Source organism: Pelodiscus sinensis, chromosome 14 (assembly GCF_049634645.1).
Source record: "Pelodiscus sinensis isolate JC-2024 chromosome 14, ASM4963464v1, whole genome shotgun sequence".
Taxonomy (NCBI): Eukaryota; Metazoa; Chordata; order Testudines; family Trionychidae; genus Pelodiscus; species Pelodiscus sinensis.
Window position 1 is genome coordinate 21,816,539 of NC_134724.1, and position 15,267 is coordinate 21,831,805.

Consider the following 15,267-nt stretch of genomic DNA (forward strand, 5'->3'; position numbering starts at 1 on the left):
ACACACACAAACTGAAGAAAACCTTTTGCATTGATGATAGTTTACATATACAGATAGGCAGAGAAAATGCTTCTTGAAAAAATATTAGAGTTTGATTTAGTGATATTTGTATATTTTTGATATACCTACTTCCTCCCTTTCTTCCTCCCATCCCCCTAGTACTATACATTCAAAATGTGAGATAATGCAACAAAATCAAATAGTTAGTGATAATCTCCACACACTGTCTACATTAAATGCTGCACATGTTTACTGTGTTTGTCTTTGTTTTATCATAAAACATTTTGCAAAGAATCCATATAACAAGTGAAAAGTTGCAACTTACTTGTATGTCTTGGTTGTTTTTCTTCTTGGTTTTTCCACTTTCCTCTTCCTTCACTCTGCTTCTGTCCTCCTTATTAGGAAATGCAAAGTCCTCAGGAATAAGGATAATCATATAAGAGAGAGCCTGCATGACCCTACTCTGCAGAATGACTTGAAAAAGTACAGCTCTACTCTGAAAAGTGACTGTAAAGATGGCATGGTGGGGGGAGGGGTGTCTATAATTATTATCTTCTAATGACTTCCAGATCAACTTTGCTCAGTTTGCAAGTAAACTTTTTCTAACTGCTTCCTCTGCAAACTCAACTTGATCTAAAAATCAAGCTGTGCTAATGTTCCTGCTGCTTCATGAAACAGTAATAAAAGGACCTGTTGGCTAAATTCTGTCCTCAATTGCATCTGTCAGCCCCTTTGTCATCAAATGGTCTGCAATAAGAATTTAATTAATAATTTTGTTGATAAGCATGTCAGAATTAGACTTCGTCTACACATGGAATTATTCCTGATTAACGCCATGTGTACACATTTTTTTTATTCTGGAATAAGAGTGCCTCATTCCTGTGTAACAGGGCCCTCTGACTCCTTGGGTAGCTGGCTCCAACAGCTGTAGGAGTCAGGGAGCCAGCTGGCCCAGAAGTCTGGAAGCCCTGTTGTCCCTGGCCCCGGGTCAGTCCATATGGCATGACAAACTAGAGACTAGGCTTCCAGCGCTGCTGGCAACTAAATCCTCAGGGTTTAAGAGTTGGGAAGCCCTGGAAACGAGCTGGCCCGATTGTCTGTAAATCTTGGAGATCCTGGCTACGTGGGCTACATCTACATTGCAGTACTATTTCAGGATACCGGATGCTATTCTGCATCTTTTGAGGGCACCTGTTGTTTTGAAATATAATGGGCTCGCTATTCTGACTTCCCTGTAAACCTCATTCCTCGAGGAGTAAGGGATGTTTTGCGATAGCAATTTATTTTGAAATAAGTGCTGTTTAGGAAGCACCAAATTTCAAAATAAGCTATTTCTAAATAACATCAAAATAAAATACGCAATTTGCGTAGCTCAAATTGCGTATCTTATTTCAACCTATGGTGCCATGTAGACACATCCTTGCACAGACCCCAGAGCAAGGAGTCCTGGGGTCTCAATTCCCAAACAGTCCTAAAGCTAGGCTGCTAAGGAGCTGAGCAGGCAGGTTTTCATTATGTATGTGTGAGATAAATTTTTAAACCTGCCTGGCAGATTCTTTTGGAAGATTAGTCCAAACTGGCAGGTTTCTGGGGGGGAGGGGGATACTTGCTTTTAATCAATAAGCTTTTTCTTCAGAAAATTGCTGAGAAGCTCTATTGCTTATCCAGGCTGAATTTATCCATAATCCCCATTTAGCAGCCACTAGAAGACAGTCCACTAACATTTGAACATGCAATATTCATCAAATAACCCAATCACCTTCCAGGTCCTTCACGTACATGGCGTCTGGAAAAAGAAAAAGAAAAAAGGGGGAAAGAATAGTGGGAAGAGTCTAAGAACCCTTTTTTAGTGAAGAGTAGTAATGGCCTACTGCAGTGTCTGGACTAATTTTGAAAAGGTTGCCATAGAACTGTAGCTCTCTTTTGCTGTGGAAGTTAATGGGCCAGAAAGACGCATGAGGGGTTTTACTAAAGGAGTAAACTTTAACCTGAGTTTGATTTTGACTGTGCCTGTCAGCATTTTTTAAGTAAAGAAGTGTGACAAGACAGCCAAGGGCTTAAAGGGTCTAGATTTAAACCCTTTTTATATTGGTTTAATTTTGTATAGCTGTTCATTATTTGTATGATAGTAGCACCTAAGAGTCCTTGTCATGGACTAGAACAGCCAGGCACTGTACAAAGAACAAAAACCAAACATTCCCTGCCCCCAAAGAGCTTACAATCTAAGTATAAAACAAGAGACAACAGATGGATACAGGCAGATGGCAGAGCAGAGGTGACAGTAAGCTGGTGCAGCTCTCCAGCAACCACCTAGCCAGCTAGGGAACTTAGCTTCAGGGGAAGGGTAGGGGCGCTCCCAAACTGGCTCCCTGGGCTTCTTGCAGGCTGACACACTAGAAGCAGGCAGTCTGTCTGGCAGGTTAGAGGGGTTGGCTGGGAGGGGTGTGCATCTGGGACTGCCCCAACCCAGAACCCCCATCATCCCCCTGCCATTTCAGGGTGGGGCTGCAGCCACACTTCCCCCATCGCTGACTGGGTTTCTCTCTCTCTTTTTGTTGAGTAGGGACCAAGAGCAAAGCTCACAGCCTGCTCTTGCTCCTGGCTGCCAAGGGGAGGGCAGAGGAGGAGGGACACAGGCTGTGCTCTTTGCCTCGCTCCCTTGTTAGCAAAAAGGGGAAAAACACTCAGCAACTGGGTGAATGTGGCTGCAGTTCCCAAAATGTTGCCCTTCCACACATACACTTACCCAGCCCTCTGCCCTGAGCCGCTGCCTCATGCACCCCAACCTTGATGCCTGCATCTGTAACCCACACACCTAGTGTGCCATCCCCATCCCAAACTCCTGCTCCACCAGCGCCCCAACCTCCTGCCCTTATCCCCTTCTTCATACACCCCAACCTTGACTCCTGCATCCCCCACACACAAACCCTCTGCCCTGAGCCCCCCACACTCCACCCCACACTTATATTTCTTACAGGTACCATTGTATGGTCAACCCTGCTTCCCAGCCTTAGCACCTCCAACTGGGGAGGGAAGGTTGATAGGACAGTACATGTAAGAAATGTAAGTTACTTTCACTCCTGTGGCAGATTATAAGGAAATAATGGGGCAATATTAGTCAGCATGATAGGCTGTGTCTCATCACACTAGTGGCCCACCAGTAGTTGGAGTTTTTTGTAGGCATCATGGAAAAGGAGAGTTTTGAGTAGAATTCTGAAGGGAGATAATGCATTAGTTATGTAAATGTTTAGGGAGGCGCTTTACCCAGCTTAAGGGAAAAGCATGAAAATGCTTTTGAAAATTTAACAGTTGGATCATGGAAGCTGGCAGAATGGGACAGTCGGGCAGGAGACGATGTTTTATTAGTGAATGAAAGATGGTAGGTAGAGTGGTAATAAACTGTAAGAGTTTGAAAGAGTTTGATGTGATAGAATGGAAAAAAAGTGGAGGGCTGAAAAGACAAGAATGGAATGGTTAAAGTCATGGACTAAGAGCAGGCCACTATTGTATTGGTCAAGACCAGAGGAAAGAATGTTGCTATAGCTGAGATATGAGATGGGGAGAGCCTGGATAAGAACATTTTAGCTACATGGATGAATAGGAAAGGCCATATCTTACAGACATTATGCAGAAAGATTGTAGATTTTAAATATAACCTGGATGTGAGGCCCTAAAGAAAGGTCTGAGTCAAAGATGACACTCAGGCTATGTCTACACTGCAGGCTTTTTGTGCAAGAACAGCTGTTCTTGTGCAAAAACTTGCGGAGCGTCTTCACTGCACGTGTTCTTGCGCAAGTACATTTATAGTAAAACATCAGAAGAGAGGGCTTCTTGCACAAGAGTTATTCCTCTCCCCATGAGGAAGAATCCCAATTTCTCAAGAAGGCAGTGTGGACAGGCAACAGGGGTTTCTTATGCAAGAAACCCCTATGGCTAAAATGGCCATCAGAGCTTTCTTGCCCAAGAGAGCGTCCACGCTGCCATGGACACTCTTGCTCAAAAGCACATGACAGTATGGACACGCTCTTGCACAAGACCCTTTGCACAAAAACTCTTGTGCAAAACAGTTCTTGCACAAGAAGCCTGCAGTGTAGACGTAGCCTCAGGTTATTGACTGGAGAGATGGGCAGCATGATGAGACTGTTCACAGTGATCAAGAAAGGAGGCATTGGGGAAAGTTGAAGGAGGGGATGTAAGAGCTCTGTTTTAGCCATGGCAAGCTTGGAATGATGACTAGACATTCACAAAGGGATTTCAAATAGGCCAGGTTTTTAGTTTGGAAAAAAAGGGGCTAGGTCTGAAGGAGAGAGAGAGATCTTGTGAGTTATTAGCATTGTCGTAGTTGAATTTGAGTTTGCGGATGAGATTACCCAGAGATAAATTATAGAGGGAAAAGAGAAATGGACCAAAAACAAAGCTCTGTGTCTCCCCGACAGAAAACTGGAAGGGGATGCCTCGAGTAGTCTGAAGGAAAAATTAGAAAGGCAGGAAAAGAAACCAGGAGAGGATAGTCTGGTGTTGAAGGTAACAGGCTTATCAAGAAAAACAAGAATCAAGTACTGGTCCTGAACTTTGGTTAGGAAGAGGTCATTAGAGATTTTTGGCAATAGCAGGTTCAGTGTAATACAAGGTGTGGAAACCAAATTGAAGAGGGTCTAAGATGAAATAGAGGTGAGGAGCTCCAGACAGCAATTGTAACTGAATGTTCAATGACTTTAAAGGTGAGAAGGGTATAGGAGTAACTAAAACATGTGAAATATTGTGAGGAGAGTAAGAAGGAGAAGGGAGGGACTGAAACTGGGTGGGTATGTCTAGACTACAGGGTTTTTTTCGAAAAAAGTGGCCTTTTTTTCGAAAAAACTTCCCGTGTCTAGACTGCTGCCGCGTTCTCTCAAAAGTAAATCGAAAGAATGCGGCAGTTTTTTTGATGGTGGAAAACCTTGTTTTATGAGGAAGAATGTTTTTTTCTAAAGTTCTCTTTCGAAGAAAGGCGCTATGTAATGCAAACTGTGCTTTTTTGAAAGAGAGCATCCAGACTGCCTGGGTGTGTCTTGTTTCTTTCGTTCATTTAATTAATTAGCACATACTACGGTATCTGTCATTTCCTCTGTTTTCATGTCTATTCTATTTTGCTGTGTACTTTTCCTTAACTGTTTTCTTCTCCCTTCTATTTAGTAAAATATGTCTGTTTAATCTGTTTGTTTTCCTTACTTTCCATTTCCCACTCTTCCTCTTCAATGTGCTTGCTGTTTTAGCCTTTTTCTCCATTCTTCCTCCATTTCCTTCTGTACAACTTTATCCTTCCTCAAACATCTGGCTGTATTTTACCTTTTCCTACCTTAATTGCATTAGCTCATATATGTTAATGTAGTAGAAAGTCTAGTGTAACCTGCTAAAATCTAAAATCCTCCAGTGGATTTTGGATAAATGCTAGAGGATTTTGAGTCAGTGAGTGTTGAAATTATGTAACCATTCAACTTACCTCTTGATTCAATAATGGTTTGAGAAGGACCATATCTTGAAGTGCTGTACAGAAAATCCTATCGTCCATTAAACAAAATGCTGTCCAGATTTTGGGGCTTATGTGACTGGGCATATATACATAGGCATCCTTTCTACACCAATGTCATTGTTTTTCATTTTAAAAGTCACTAGTTATAATTAGTCAAAATAATAAACAAAAATTAAGATAAGAAACTTAAACAAATATGCACTCTATTACAGTTGGTACAATCTTTTACGACCAGCGTAATTTTGGAACATTAATATTTCAGTATAAACATAAATGTGCACCAGAAAATACTATTTCCAGATGAGTTAGAAAATGATAGGTCTATTTTCAAGAGTGTGGTAAAAGCTCTGGAATAGCTAGGCAAACCTTTTTGTTTAGAGCTTTTGTCTTCAAGCAAATCTCTTCAAGCATGTAATCTTGAAGAGGCTATTTCATGTTGGCTTTCATTCAGTTTCTATCACAGCATTTCTTTTTCTGCAGTCCATCTCTTCTGTGAGCTGGGATGCTGTCAAGTTCAGAAAGATTTTTCCCAAATAAAGTTCTTCATATTGCGGTTGTTCTAACTGAGAGACATTATTTCTTATTACAGACTGCTTTGTATTTCTTTAAGGCAAATGAGGCATTCTAGTAGTTGGATATAATTTGTTTTCCTCGGTGGATTTCCTGTCATGTATAAATGTACTTTTCTTCATCCTTGGTCCTTTTATTTTCCTTGCCTGTATGCTTCTATATTTTGCCTTCACTTACCCAGCCGAAAGGTAGCTGATTCTCAGTGGATGCCTGACTAAAGCAAATCTTCTACTGTTTAACTTAATTTTGTTTTACCATCATATTCAGGATCACAAAGTCACAAGAGAATTTTTTTTCTTCTACACTAGTTATCTTGATTATACCGTACTTCCAATCTATTGGGTTATTTAAGACTGATCAAAACTTCAGTGCATCATTCTGACAATTTCATTTAGTTCTGTTTTCAGATGTTCTTCATGTTTTCTGTGTTGCAGTTTCTTTGTAAATTATTTCTGCTCACAAAAAAGGCTTTATGAAGTGTGAGGTTCATACACACAATACATTTATGCCCAAGCATATTATGGGTATGTCTACACTAGCCCCCTAGATCGATCTAGGAAAGCTAATGAGGGCGACCGGAATTGCAAATCAAGCCTGGGATTAAATATCCCAGGCTTGATTTGCATGTTCCCAGCCAGTTGCCATTTTAAAAATTGACAAGCCCAAAGTAACTGCCCGCATCTACACATGGGAGTGAAATGGGATTCCACGAGGAATACCACCTAATTCAATTTAGGGCTTTATTCCAGAATCCTGTTTCCCTGTCGCGTGTAGATGTGGGTAGTTACTTCGGACTAGTCAATTTCTAAATTGGTGACCGGCCGGGAACATGCAAATCAAGCATGGGATATTTAAATCCCAGGCTTGATTTGCAATTCTGGTCGCCCTCATTAGCCTCCCTAGATCGATCTAGGAGGCTAGTGTAGATGTACCCTATGTGAGCAGAGATATCAACTTTCTAATTGTACAAAACTGAACCTCCTTGCCCCCCTGCCTTATGCCCCGCCCCTTCTCTGAGGCCTCACTTCTCATTTGGTCCATTCTCCCTCTCTCTGCTCTCTCTCCCCCTCCCTCACTGGGCTGGGATAGGGAGGGCATAGGGTTCATGAGGGGGGTGAGTGTTCTGGCTGGGGGGGGGGCAGCTCTGGGCTGGGGCAGGTGTTGGGATCCAGGGCTCTAGCAGGGGGTATGGGCTATGGGAGAGCCAAAAATGAGGGGCTCAAGGAATGGGACAGAACTCCCAGGTTGGAGCAGGGAGCTGGGGTGTGCAGAGGAGTGAGGGCTCTGGCTGAGGGGTGTGGGTTCTGAGATGAGGATGGGAGCTGTGGGATAGCCGGAGAAGACTCCAGGCTGAGATGGAAGTAGAGTACAGAGGGGGTGAGGGGTGTGGGCTCCAGGAGGTAGTTTTGGTGTGGGAGGGAAATCTGGGCTGGGGAAAGGATTTGGACTGCAGGGTCCCAGTGATACTTACCATGACTCCCAGTAAGTAGCTGCCAGGTACCATCAGCCCCTAAGTGCAGAGACACTCTGTCCATGTACTCTGCTGCCCTTATGGCTGTAGGCACCACCTCCACAGATCTTTAGTGGTCATGGTTCCCAGCCAATGGGAGCTGTGGAAACAGCAGTGACAGCTCCACCACTCACATTGGCCTGGAATCATGACCAATGGGAGCTGGGGGAGTGGCACCTTCAGGCACAAGAGCAGTAGCACATACAGCAGAGCCTTCCTGTGCATAGAGTCTGCAAGGACCTGGCGGCCACCTCTGGGCACCACATGGTGCCAAGGCAGGTAGGCAGCCTGCTTTAGCTCTGAGCTCCCAATATACAGCTGACCAACATTTTAACAGCCCAGTTAGCAGTGTTGATCAGAGCTGCCAGGGTCCTTTTTTGACTGGGGTTTCCAGTCAAAAATTGGATGCAAGGCAACACGTCAGTGTAACATACCTCTGCAGTGCCAAATGCAAAGCCTACATAAAGTCCTTCAGCTCATTTTCTGCTCCGGAGTATTCAAAATTGAATACATTCATGCCAAAACTCTGCTGCTCCACATTTTTCCTCCTCAGCCCAACTCTTTGGGCTGGCAGGGGTATGGAGAAGGCAGGAGCTGGGACCTCAAAGACTTGGGATATTTATTATTCCATAGCTCCAACTCATTGGATGTTGGGACCAGTAGTCCTACTCCTCTTTCATTTCCATGGGCCATAATCACTGCCCCTCCCCCTTCCCATGTGGAAAAAAAATCTCTAAGGGTACGTCTAGACTAATGCCTCTGGCGACAGAGGCATGTAGATAAGGCTACCGGACATAGTAAAATGAAGCGGCGATTTAAATAATCAGCTGATCAGCTGTTTGTCGGCTCAGCGCGGCAGCCATGTAAATTTAAATGAAGCGGCGATTATTTAAATCGCCGCTTCATTTTACTATGTCCGGTAGCCTAATCTACATGCCTCTGTTGCCAGAGGCATGTAGTCTAGACGTACCCTAAGGAATCTGAATGGTTGGAAGGTTAAGTTACAAGTTTAGTGCTGAAGCACATAAAAGTCTTTGAAATAGATAGTGGAAAGGATCCATGTTCCAATAATGGTAGTAGTGTAAATGCTTTTAATAAATATGGTCTAATCTGCCAGGTTACCTGTTGTGTATTTACAATAATATAGATTAATGTTTCATGATACAGAAACCAGATTAAACATCTTTGGTGGTACAACCTTTCACTAAGTGATATTTTATCTGCAGTGAAACTTCTTTGCACGACATTTTGCCAAGAACATTTTGTCTGGAACATATATCCCACAGTTGTTTAAATGGAATTTTGATTTGGGAATTTTAAATCGAAGGCCTGGTGTGTATCCTAGTGGAATTAAACATCACCCACAAAATCTATGACACACATGTGATGTCCCACCACAATATCTCTGTATGCAATAAAAAATCTATAACAGGTCAAGATGGCATGGACCCAACAGTCTGTGTCAGAGATGGTGAAACAATATTGCAAGAAGATTGCATAGTTTTAAAGTAGTTACTTTTTGGGGGGAAGCAAAAATGAAACAGCATTAAAAAGTGTGCTTTGTATTTGTATTTTAGCAGTGAGATTTCATGTGGGCCTTGATTCTGAAGATCTAACCAAAGATACAAAAAATATGTACATTTCACCAGCTGAAGAAGTAAAGGAAGACAGCAAATATAAAATGGATTTCCCAAAAGAGCCAGAAACTATAAAAGAGGTTTGCTTTATACTGATTATGAAATTATACACAATATGTAGTTTGTATTTCCATTCATTGCTTTTCTGAAAAACATTTCCCTTTTACTCTTCCTGTGCCTTCTCTCGCAAAGGATTTAGGTCATGATGATCTTCCCTCTGGAATCAATTTTCATAGCCAAGTCCAATTCCCAGTGCCAAAACTAAAGTAAACAGGTTTTGCAGTGGTCAGAGTTGGAGAACAGAATTCTCCCTGTGCTGCTGCTGCTACATTGCACCACTTGCATTAAGTAGGGGAATTTTCCACTTGGTCTACTTTGTGGATACACTGCAATACCCACAAAACCCTCCAACACACTCAGCGGATGCCCTCTCTCACCTCCCGCTGCAGTGTATAGAATTCTTTAATTTTGCTCCATCCTGTACACTGCACAGCCCCACAGCTTCCACTGTCTTTGGGACCTTCCACCCAAATGAAGAGACTTAGGTCAGGATTTTCCTTTACAAATTTAAAGTAACCATATTAGATTTGCCCCTTGGCTTATGTAACTTTTCCTGGCAGTGGGGAATAAGGTCATAGTCTCATTAGATAAGACATTTGCCGGAATCCCTCAAATAGACAAATAAAGGGTAATTGGGATCTCAGAATTGTTTGGAGATGTTTCATGACTCTTCAGAATAATGACGTATAAAATGCCTTTGCTCAAAATTTTCATTAAACCCTCTAATCCCATATTTAGAAAACTGAAGTCAGCGGAAGAAGAACAATTCTGAAATTTAGACTATTTGATCAGGACATTTTACCGGCCTAACTTTACATACCCAAGTTCAAATATGTTGGTGGCTAATATTTGTTATCAATATACAATTCTAAGGCCACAATCACCATGATATCTCTGAGTTTGCAATACAGGTGTTTAATAGTAACATTTAGTACCAATGAGACAGCAGCTCTTGACCCCTCCCCTTCACTAATTGAGCCTGAATATTGAGCCAAGATCATTCCAGATGCCATTATTAGAATACTGCCTACAGAAAGTTGAGTCCTGCATCCTGATTCTGCCTGATCTTTGGGAGTAATGAATTCCATAGTCAGCTCCCCTCCCCTTGAAAACATGCTGCCTACAGACTATACAGGTTTGAACCTTGGTTGCCTCAGCTGTGACATGCCTGTTGATTGCAGCTGTTGTGAGGTGAAATGGAGCAAGAAGTGTTTTTTTCACATAATCAGGTTTTAACTAATTCAGTACTGCAAGGAAGAGAACCAGTTTAAAAGTAGCGTAAGCAACATGTGTCATATTGTCTATGTATATCACAGGAAAATAAAGTTAACTAAAGGAGATGTTTATTTAAAAATCAGAGGCAGTTATAGACTTAAACCAATGTTTTTTAAAGTTATTGAATCAATAACAAACTATTTAACATGTAGTTAAAATGTGAACTATCAATAGCCACTGAGTTTATCAGGCAGTACTATTTAAATTCTGTCTTACCAAGTCGGATCCCAAAATAATTAATATATAAAATCTCTTTTCCCATTTGCTCACACACTCTAAACTTAACATTCTTATCTATCCCAGTATCAAGCTATTTCAGAGAAAAACCTAACCTCTTCCAGGGTGTCATTCAAGTGGCCAGCTTCTATTCCATTATTAACTCGAACTGCCTGCCTTAAGAGTAGAATCAGAGGAGATTGAATTGCTAAAGGTCACCATCAACAGCCACATTTGTACCCATTTGAAGCATCAAACAATGTGAGCTGGACATGACAGACAAGCCTAAGAAGTTAAGTGCAACCCCACATTTTTCTGCAACACTGCTTTGCCACACACAGCTTCCTTCCTCCTTGCCACAAAGGAGCTTGCTGGCCTGAATTTCTGTCTCTGGGAAACAATATGCTGTAACTCTTAGTATGACCACTTAGGAGCAAGTTAACATTTTTTTTAAGTTTTCAGTTTAATCACAGAACATTTTTAGTATCATAATGATGAAAATCATAATAAATTCAAGCTCCTCTTTGATGGGACAAACATCTTTTTTTATATTTATAGCTAAAGCAGAAACTTAGAAACATAAGCTTAGATTTTATTGGGTGACCTGATACCCTAGGGGTGCATCAAAATGCTATCAAGTGCAGCTGATACAATTGATATCACCAAAAAAGTAGAGGCTGTCATGCTCTTATGTAGTTCTGTGCTGACTGGGGGAGGAGGGGAGGGAGCATTTCTTACTGCTCCTTTCTCTGCAAGAAAAAGATGGTTGTGAAAAATCAATTTACCTATGAAACATCTGGCATATTGTTTCATAAATATACACAGTGCATAAATGGATCAGATCAAATTGGTCAAATCCAGAGCAACTTCAGTGAAATAAATATGTGCTAGATTTGTGCTGAGGTAACAGATTGGAATCTGGCCAACCTTTTGTCTGGGTAATTAATATGTTCACCCTCTGTCACAAGACAACTTCAAGTAAAACAGTAAATAAAACAACAGAAATTACTTTTCCATAAAAGGGCTCCCATGAGAGGTATAGTTGATGCATGAAAACACTATTTTTAGGATTAAATGTGATTTTACACTCTGGATATCAGCCTCTTAATCATAAGGGTTTGATTGTGGGAAATGAGATGTGCCTAGAATGGTTTGCTTCTCAGAAAACCAGATAGAAAAGAGGCAGAATCACCAGGCAGGTCAAAGGGGCTGGCTGAGGGTGTGGGCCTGCCTCCTTCTGGACTACCCCAACCCTGAGATTTCCACTCTTCTAGATGCCGCTTAGGGGAGGTGAGGAGGCTGACGCTCCTCCCCATCTGCAGTTCATACAGGAACATTGCTGGCTGTTTCCCTTCGTCAGGGAATAAGTGAAAAGTGCACAGTTTGCTGTATTCCTCCCTCTGGCTTGGGACTGTAGGGGGCAGACAAACCTGGATTAACCCCAGCCGGGGAACATGTATCCCTCCCCCCAACTGTGCTCACTGGAGCTGCAGATGCTATGGAGAGGTGCCTTTTACCTTGCCCCAAGCTGCAGTGATGAGAGAGGGCTGGGCTAGATCTCTCTCCCAGGGGCAGCCTGCATACTGAACCCCTTATCCCCAGCCCCACTCCAGAGCAATGATTTAAATTAAGCATGGACATTTTCAGTTTATTTAAAAAAAAAAAATTAAGGACCCAAGCAATGCCAGGTAAATCTTCTTGTTTAAAATAAAAAGCCTGACTTTTCACCAGTGTAAGCTCTTGAATTGATGTTCCTATATATGGCTGCATTTTTAAAAACACTTGATTTAAAAACTGAATGTGGAAAATAATGTTGCTATTGACATAGAATTTCAGAGGAAGAATGGAGGGAAAGGAAAACGTGAACATATTACAATTGTGACAAATAATATTTCAGTTCTTGTCATGTCTTGGAAAATAACTACTATATTTTCCTACTCACTACTATGCCAGATTTGTAATTTTTTGCATAGCTTTCTATTTGGCATACTAAATCAAAGGGACACTTTCAAATTGCATTTGGCACAAAATTTAATTAATTTTCTCACAATTAAAAGAAATCCCAGAGAAAACAGATGTTTCAAAAAAAATATCTACAGTGTCAGAAACCATTACATTGCAGCACTGAGAACCTAAAAGTGAAAGTGATTATAAACAAAAGCAAAATTAGCTTCATTCTTTAGGCTGAGAAACACTGGATAATTATAAGTATATCAAGTAAATTGGATTTTAACATTTTTCACTTTTATTTACAGTATTATTAGTAATGTGTAACAAAAAAGGTGTGTGTGTTTACATAAAGGATCAAATCCGTAGCTGGTGTAATTCATCATAGTTCTAGAGAAATCATGCTGAATTACACCAGCAGTTGATCTGGCCCCAGATTCCACAAAAATATGTTTTACTTTAATCCCTTTCAGATATAGTAATATTAGGTGTAATTTGTAACAATCGGTAAACATTGCACTTTTTTTTAGTCTATTTTTAATCAGGAGCTGTAATTAACTGTTAAAAATGTAAAACTATGTTCATCTGTCATTTCATGTTGCTGTCATGTCCCACTGCCCATGTTTATTCTACTTCTAATTCTTTTTATCCATTTCCCTTCCTCTCCATTTATGAAGTTCCTCCCTTTCATAGTACTTAAGTATCTTTGCTCTACATTAGCATTAACAATAGCTAGATTGTGATAAGCATGAATGTTAAGCAATATGATTTGAAATGAAGTTCAATAGTCACTTACACCACAAGAGAATCATTTAACACAAATATTGGCTTAAATGTAATATTACAAAAATATTGCATTGACATAAAATATCATTAAAATGAGCTGGAGTTTGCTGGCAGTTGTTCATATGTCTCAGGGGAAATTTCCCCACAAAGGACTTGATCTTGCTGTGATTGAGGTCTGTGGGAGTTTTACTATTTCAAGTAGATCTGATACAATCTCCTATAATACTGACAAGAAATACAGTGCATTCCCATGTTTCTTCACAGATCACCCCCCAGTTTTCTATCGAAAAAATGGTCATTGTTTATCCCTGTTTTGCAATATGAAGCATATTCATTAGCTTTTTTATAATTATTGTTTTCATTTACCATCAGAGATATTTGGTAATATGTATATCCACAATTCCATGGTGTTATATTTACTATATTTGCAAGAAAATTAATTCAATAATTATATGCTTAGCTGACCTTATCCACTCTGCACAGTCCTGTTATATTGGCTCAGGTCCTGTCTTCCAGCGTGTACTCTTCAGAATTGGTGCTCCAAGTCCTCTGGTCTCACATTATCTTAAGATGCATGAAATCACTGATGGTGTCTCAAGCTCTTTGACTTACAAGATGAATCGCACTGAAATTTGCAAGCTACCATATCCTTTTTTGCTGTAATCTGAGCTGTGTTTTTATAAAGCATTCTTCTAAGCTTTTAACTACAATGGTTTTATATAGCCAAAGAAAAGAAAAGTGAAGACTGCATTTCTAAAGTCTACCCATGCATTTTGTTTTCTTTTTCCATTATGTTCAAGATAGTTGGACAGTTTTCTGTTCTCTAGACTGAAACAGACCACTGTAATGCAAAGTATCTCATCAAGTGGTTAGAGCAAAACAGAAAAAAATAGCAGATATATAACATGAAGATGGAATATGACTGGTCCCTAATCCTGTTATCCCTTAACATAACATAGTATATATAATGCCTACATGAAACTTCATGATAACTTTATCAGAAATTTTGTCTTTTAAATCCATATAGCAGAGATAAATCTGAACCAGAAACATAAATCTAAAACTTCCCAAATTTTAGGGAAATTCTTATCTGAATTCAAGCTTTACAGCTCAACCTATTGTTGTTGAGTTTAAACCAGAACCCTAAATGCAAAAACCTCAGGTAAAGATCTGAACCAGGATATGAACTGTGTGATCTAGATACATCTCTGGGATAGGCTTGCCTAAACCTTGGGAGATTGCATCTATTGTGTTGTGGTGGAGTCAGCAATGTACCTTCCACTTGTGTTTTCATTTTAAACTAATGGGTTTGAGAACTAATGGTCATATTAATTCATTTTGTTCTTTCTTACTTCTATAATTGTTTCCAGTTAGTCTGTTTTTGGTAGATTTAATGATTCCCCATAAAGATTAACACTTGAGTTCCCTCAAGCATTTTCTCATGTTCTCATAGTTGTGGTCTCCAGTGTACATGAGAACCAGTTTTGTATAATTTTTGGTGGTGCCCAGAACAAGTCCAAGTATGGATTGGGGCAGCCACCCCAGGCCCTGTGCTTCAGAGGAATGTGTGTGTGGGAGGGGGGCAGGGGACGCCTTTCTGTGAAATCTGGTTATAAGGGTTTTAGGCTACAAATATTGCAAAGTTGTTCTTCAGAATGTGAGCAGAGTTCCCCAAAAATGAGTTGTCTGCCTCACATATGGATGTGCTGAATGCAGAAATTTTCTGCTATTCTCCACCATCGAGTGCACCCACC

At 40.6% G+C, this 15,267-nt stretch overlaps 1 protein-coding gene across 9 annotated transcripts in view; it reads left to right on the forward strand.

The window, feature by feature from the left end:
* The window catches only part of FAM227B (family with sequence similarity 227 member B), a 225,148-nt gene that overhangs the window by 198,004 nt on the left and 11,877 nt on the right, over positions 1 to 15,267 (forward strand). For 8 of the 9 annotated variants that reach the window (XM_075897177.1, XM_075897178.1, XM_075897176.1 and 5 more), the window contains 2 exons: positions 9,170 to 9,309; positions 13,997 to 14,156. In XM_075897177.1, coding sequence (XP_075753292.1) covers positions 9,170 to 9,309; positions 13,997 to 14,156 — 300 coding nt within the window. The remainder of the gene's footprint in view (positions 1 to 9,169; positions 9,310 to 13,996; positions 14,157 to 15,267) is intronic. The other variant, XM_075897179.1, reaches the window with a different exon arrangement.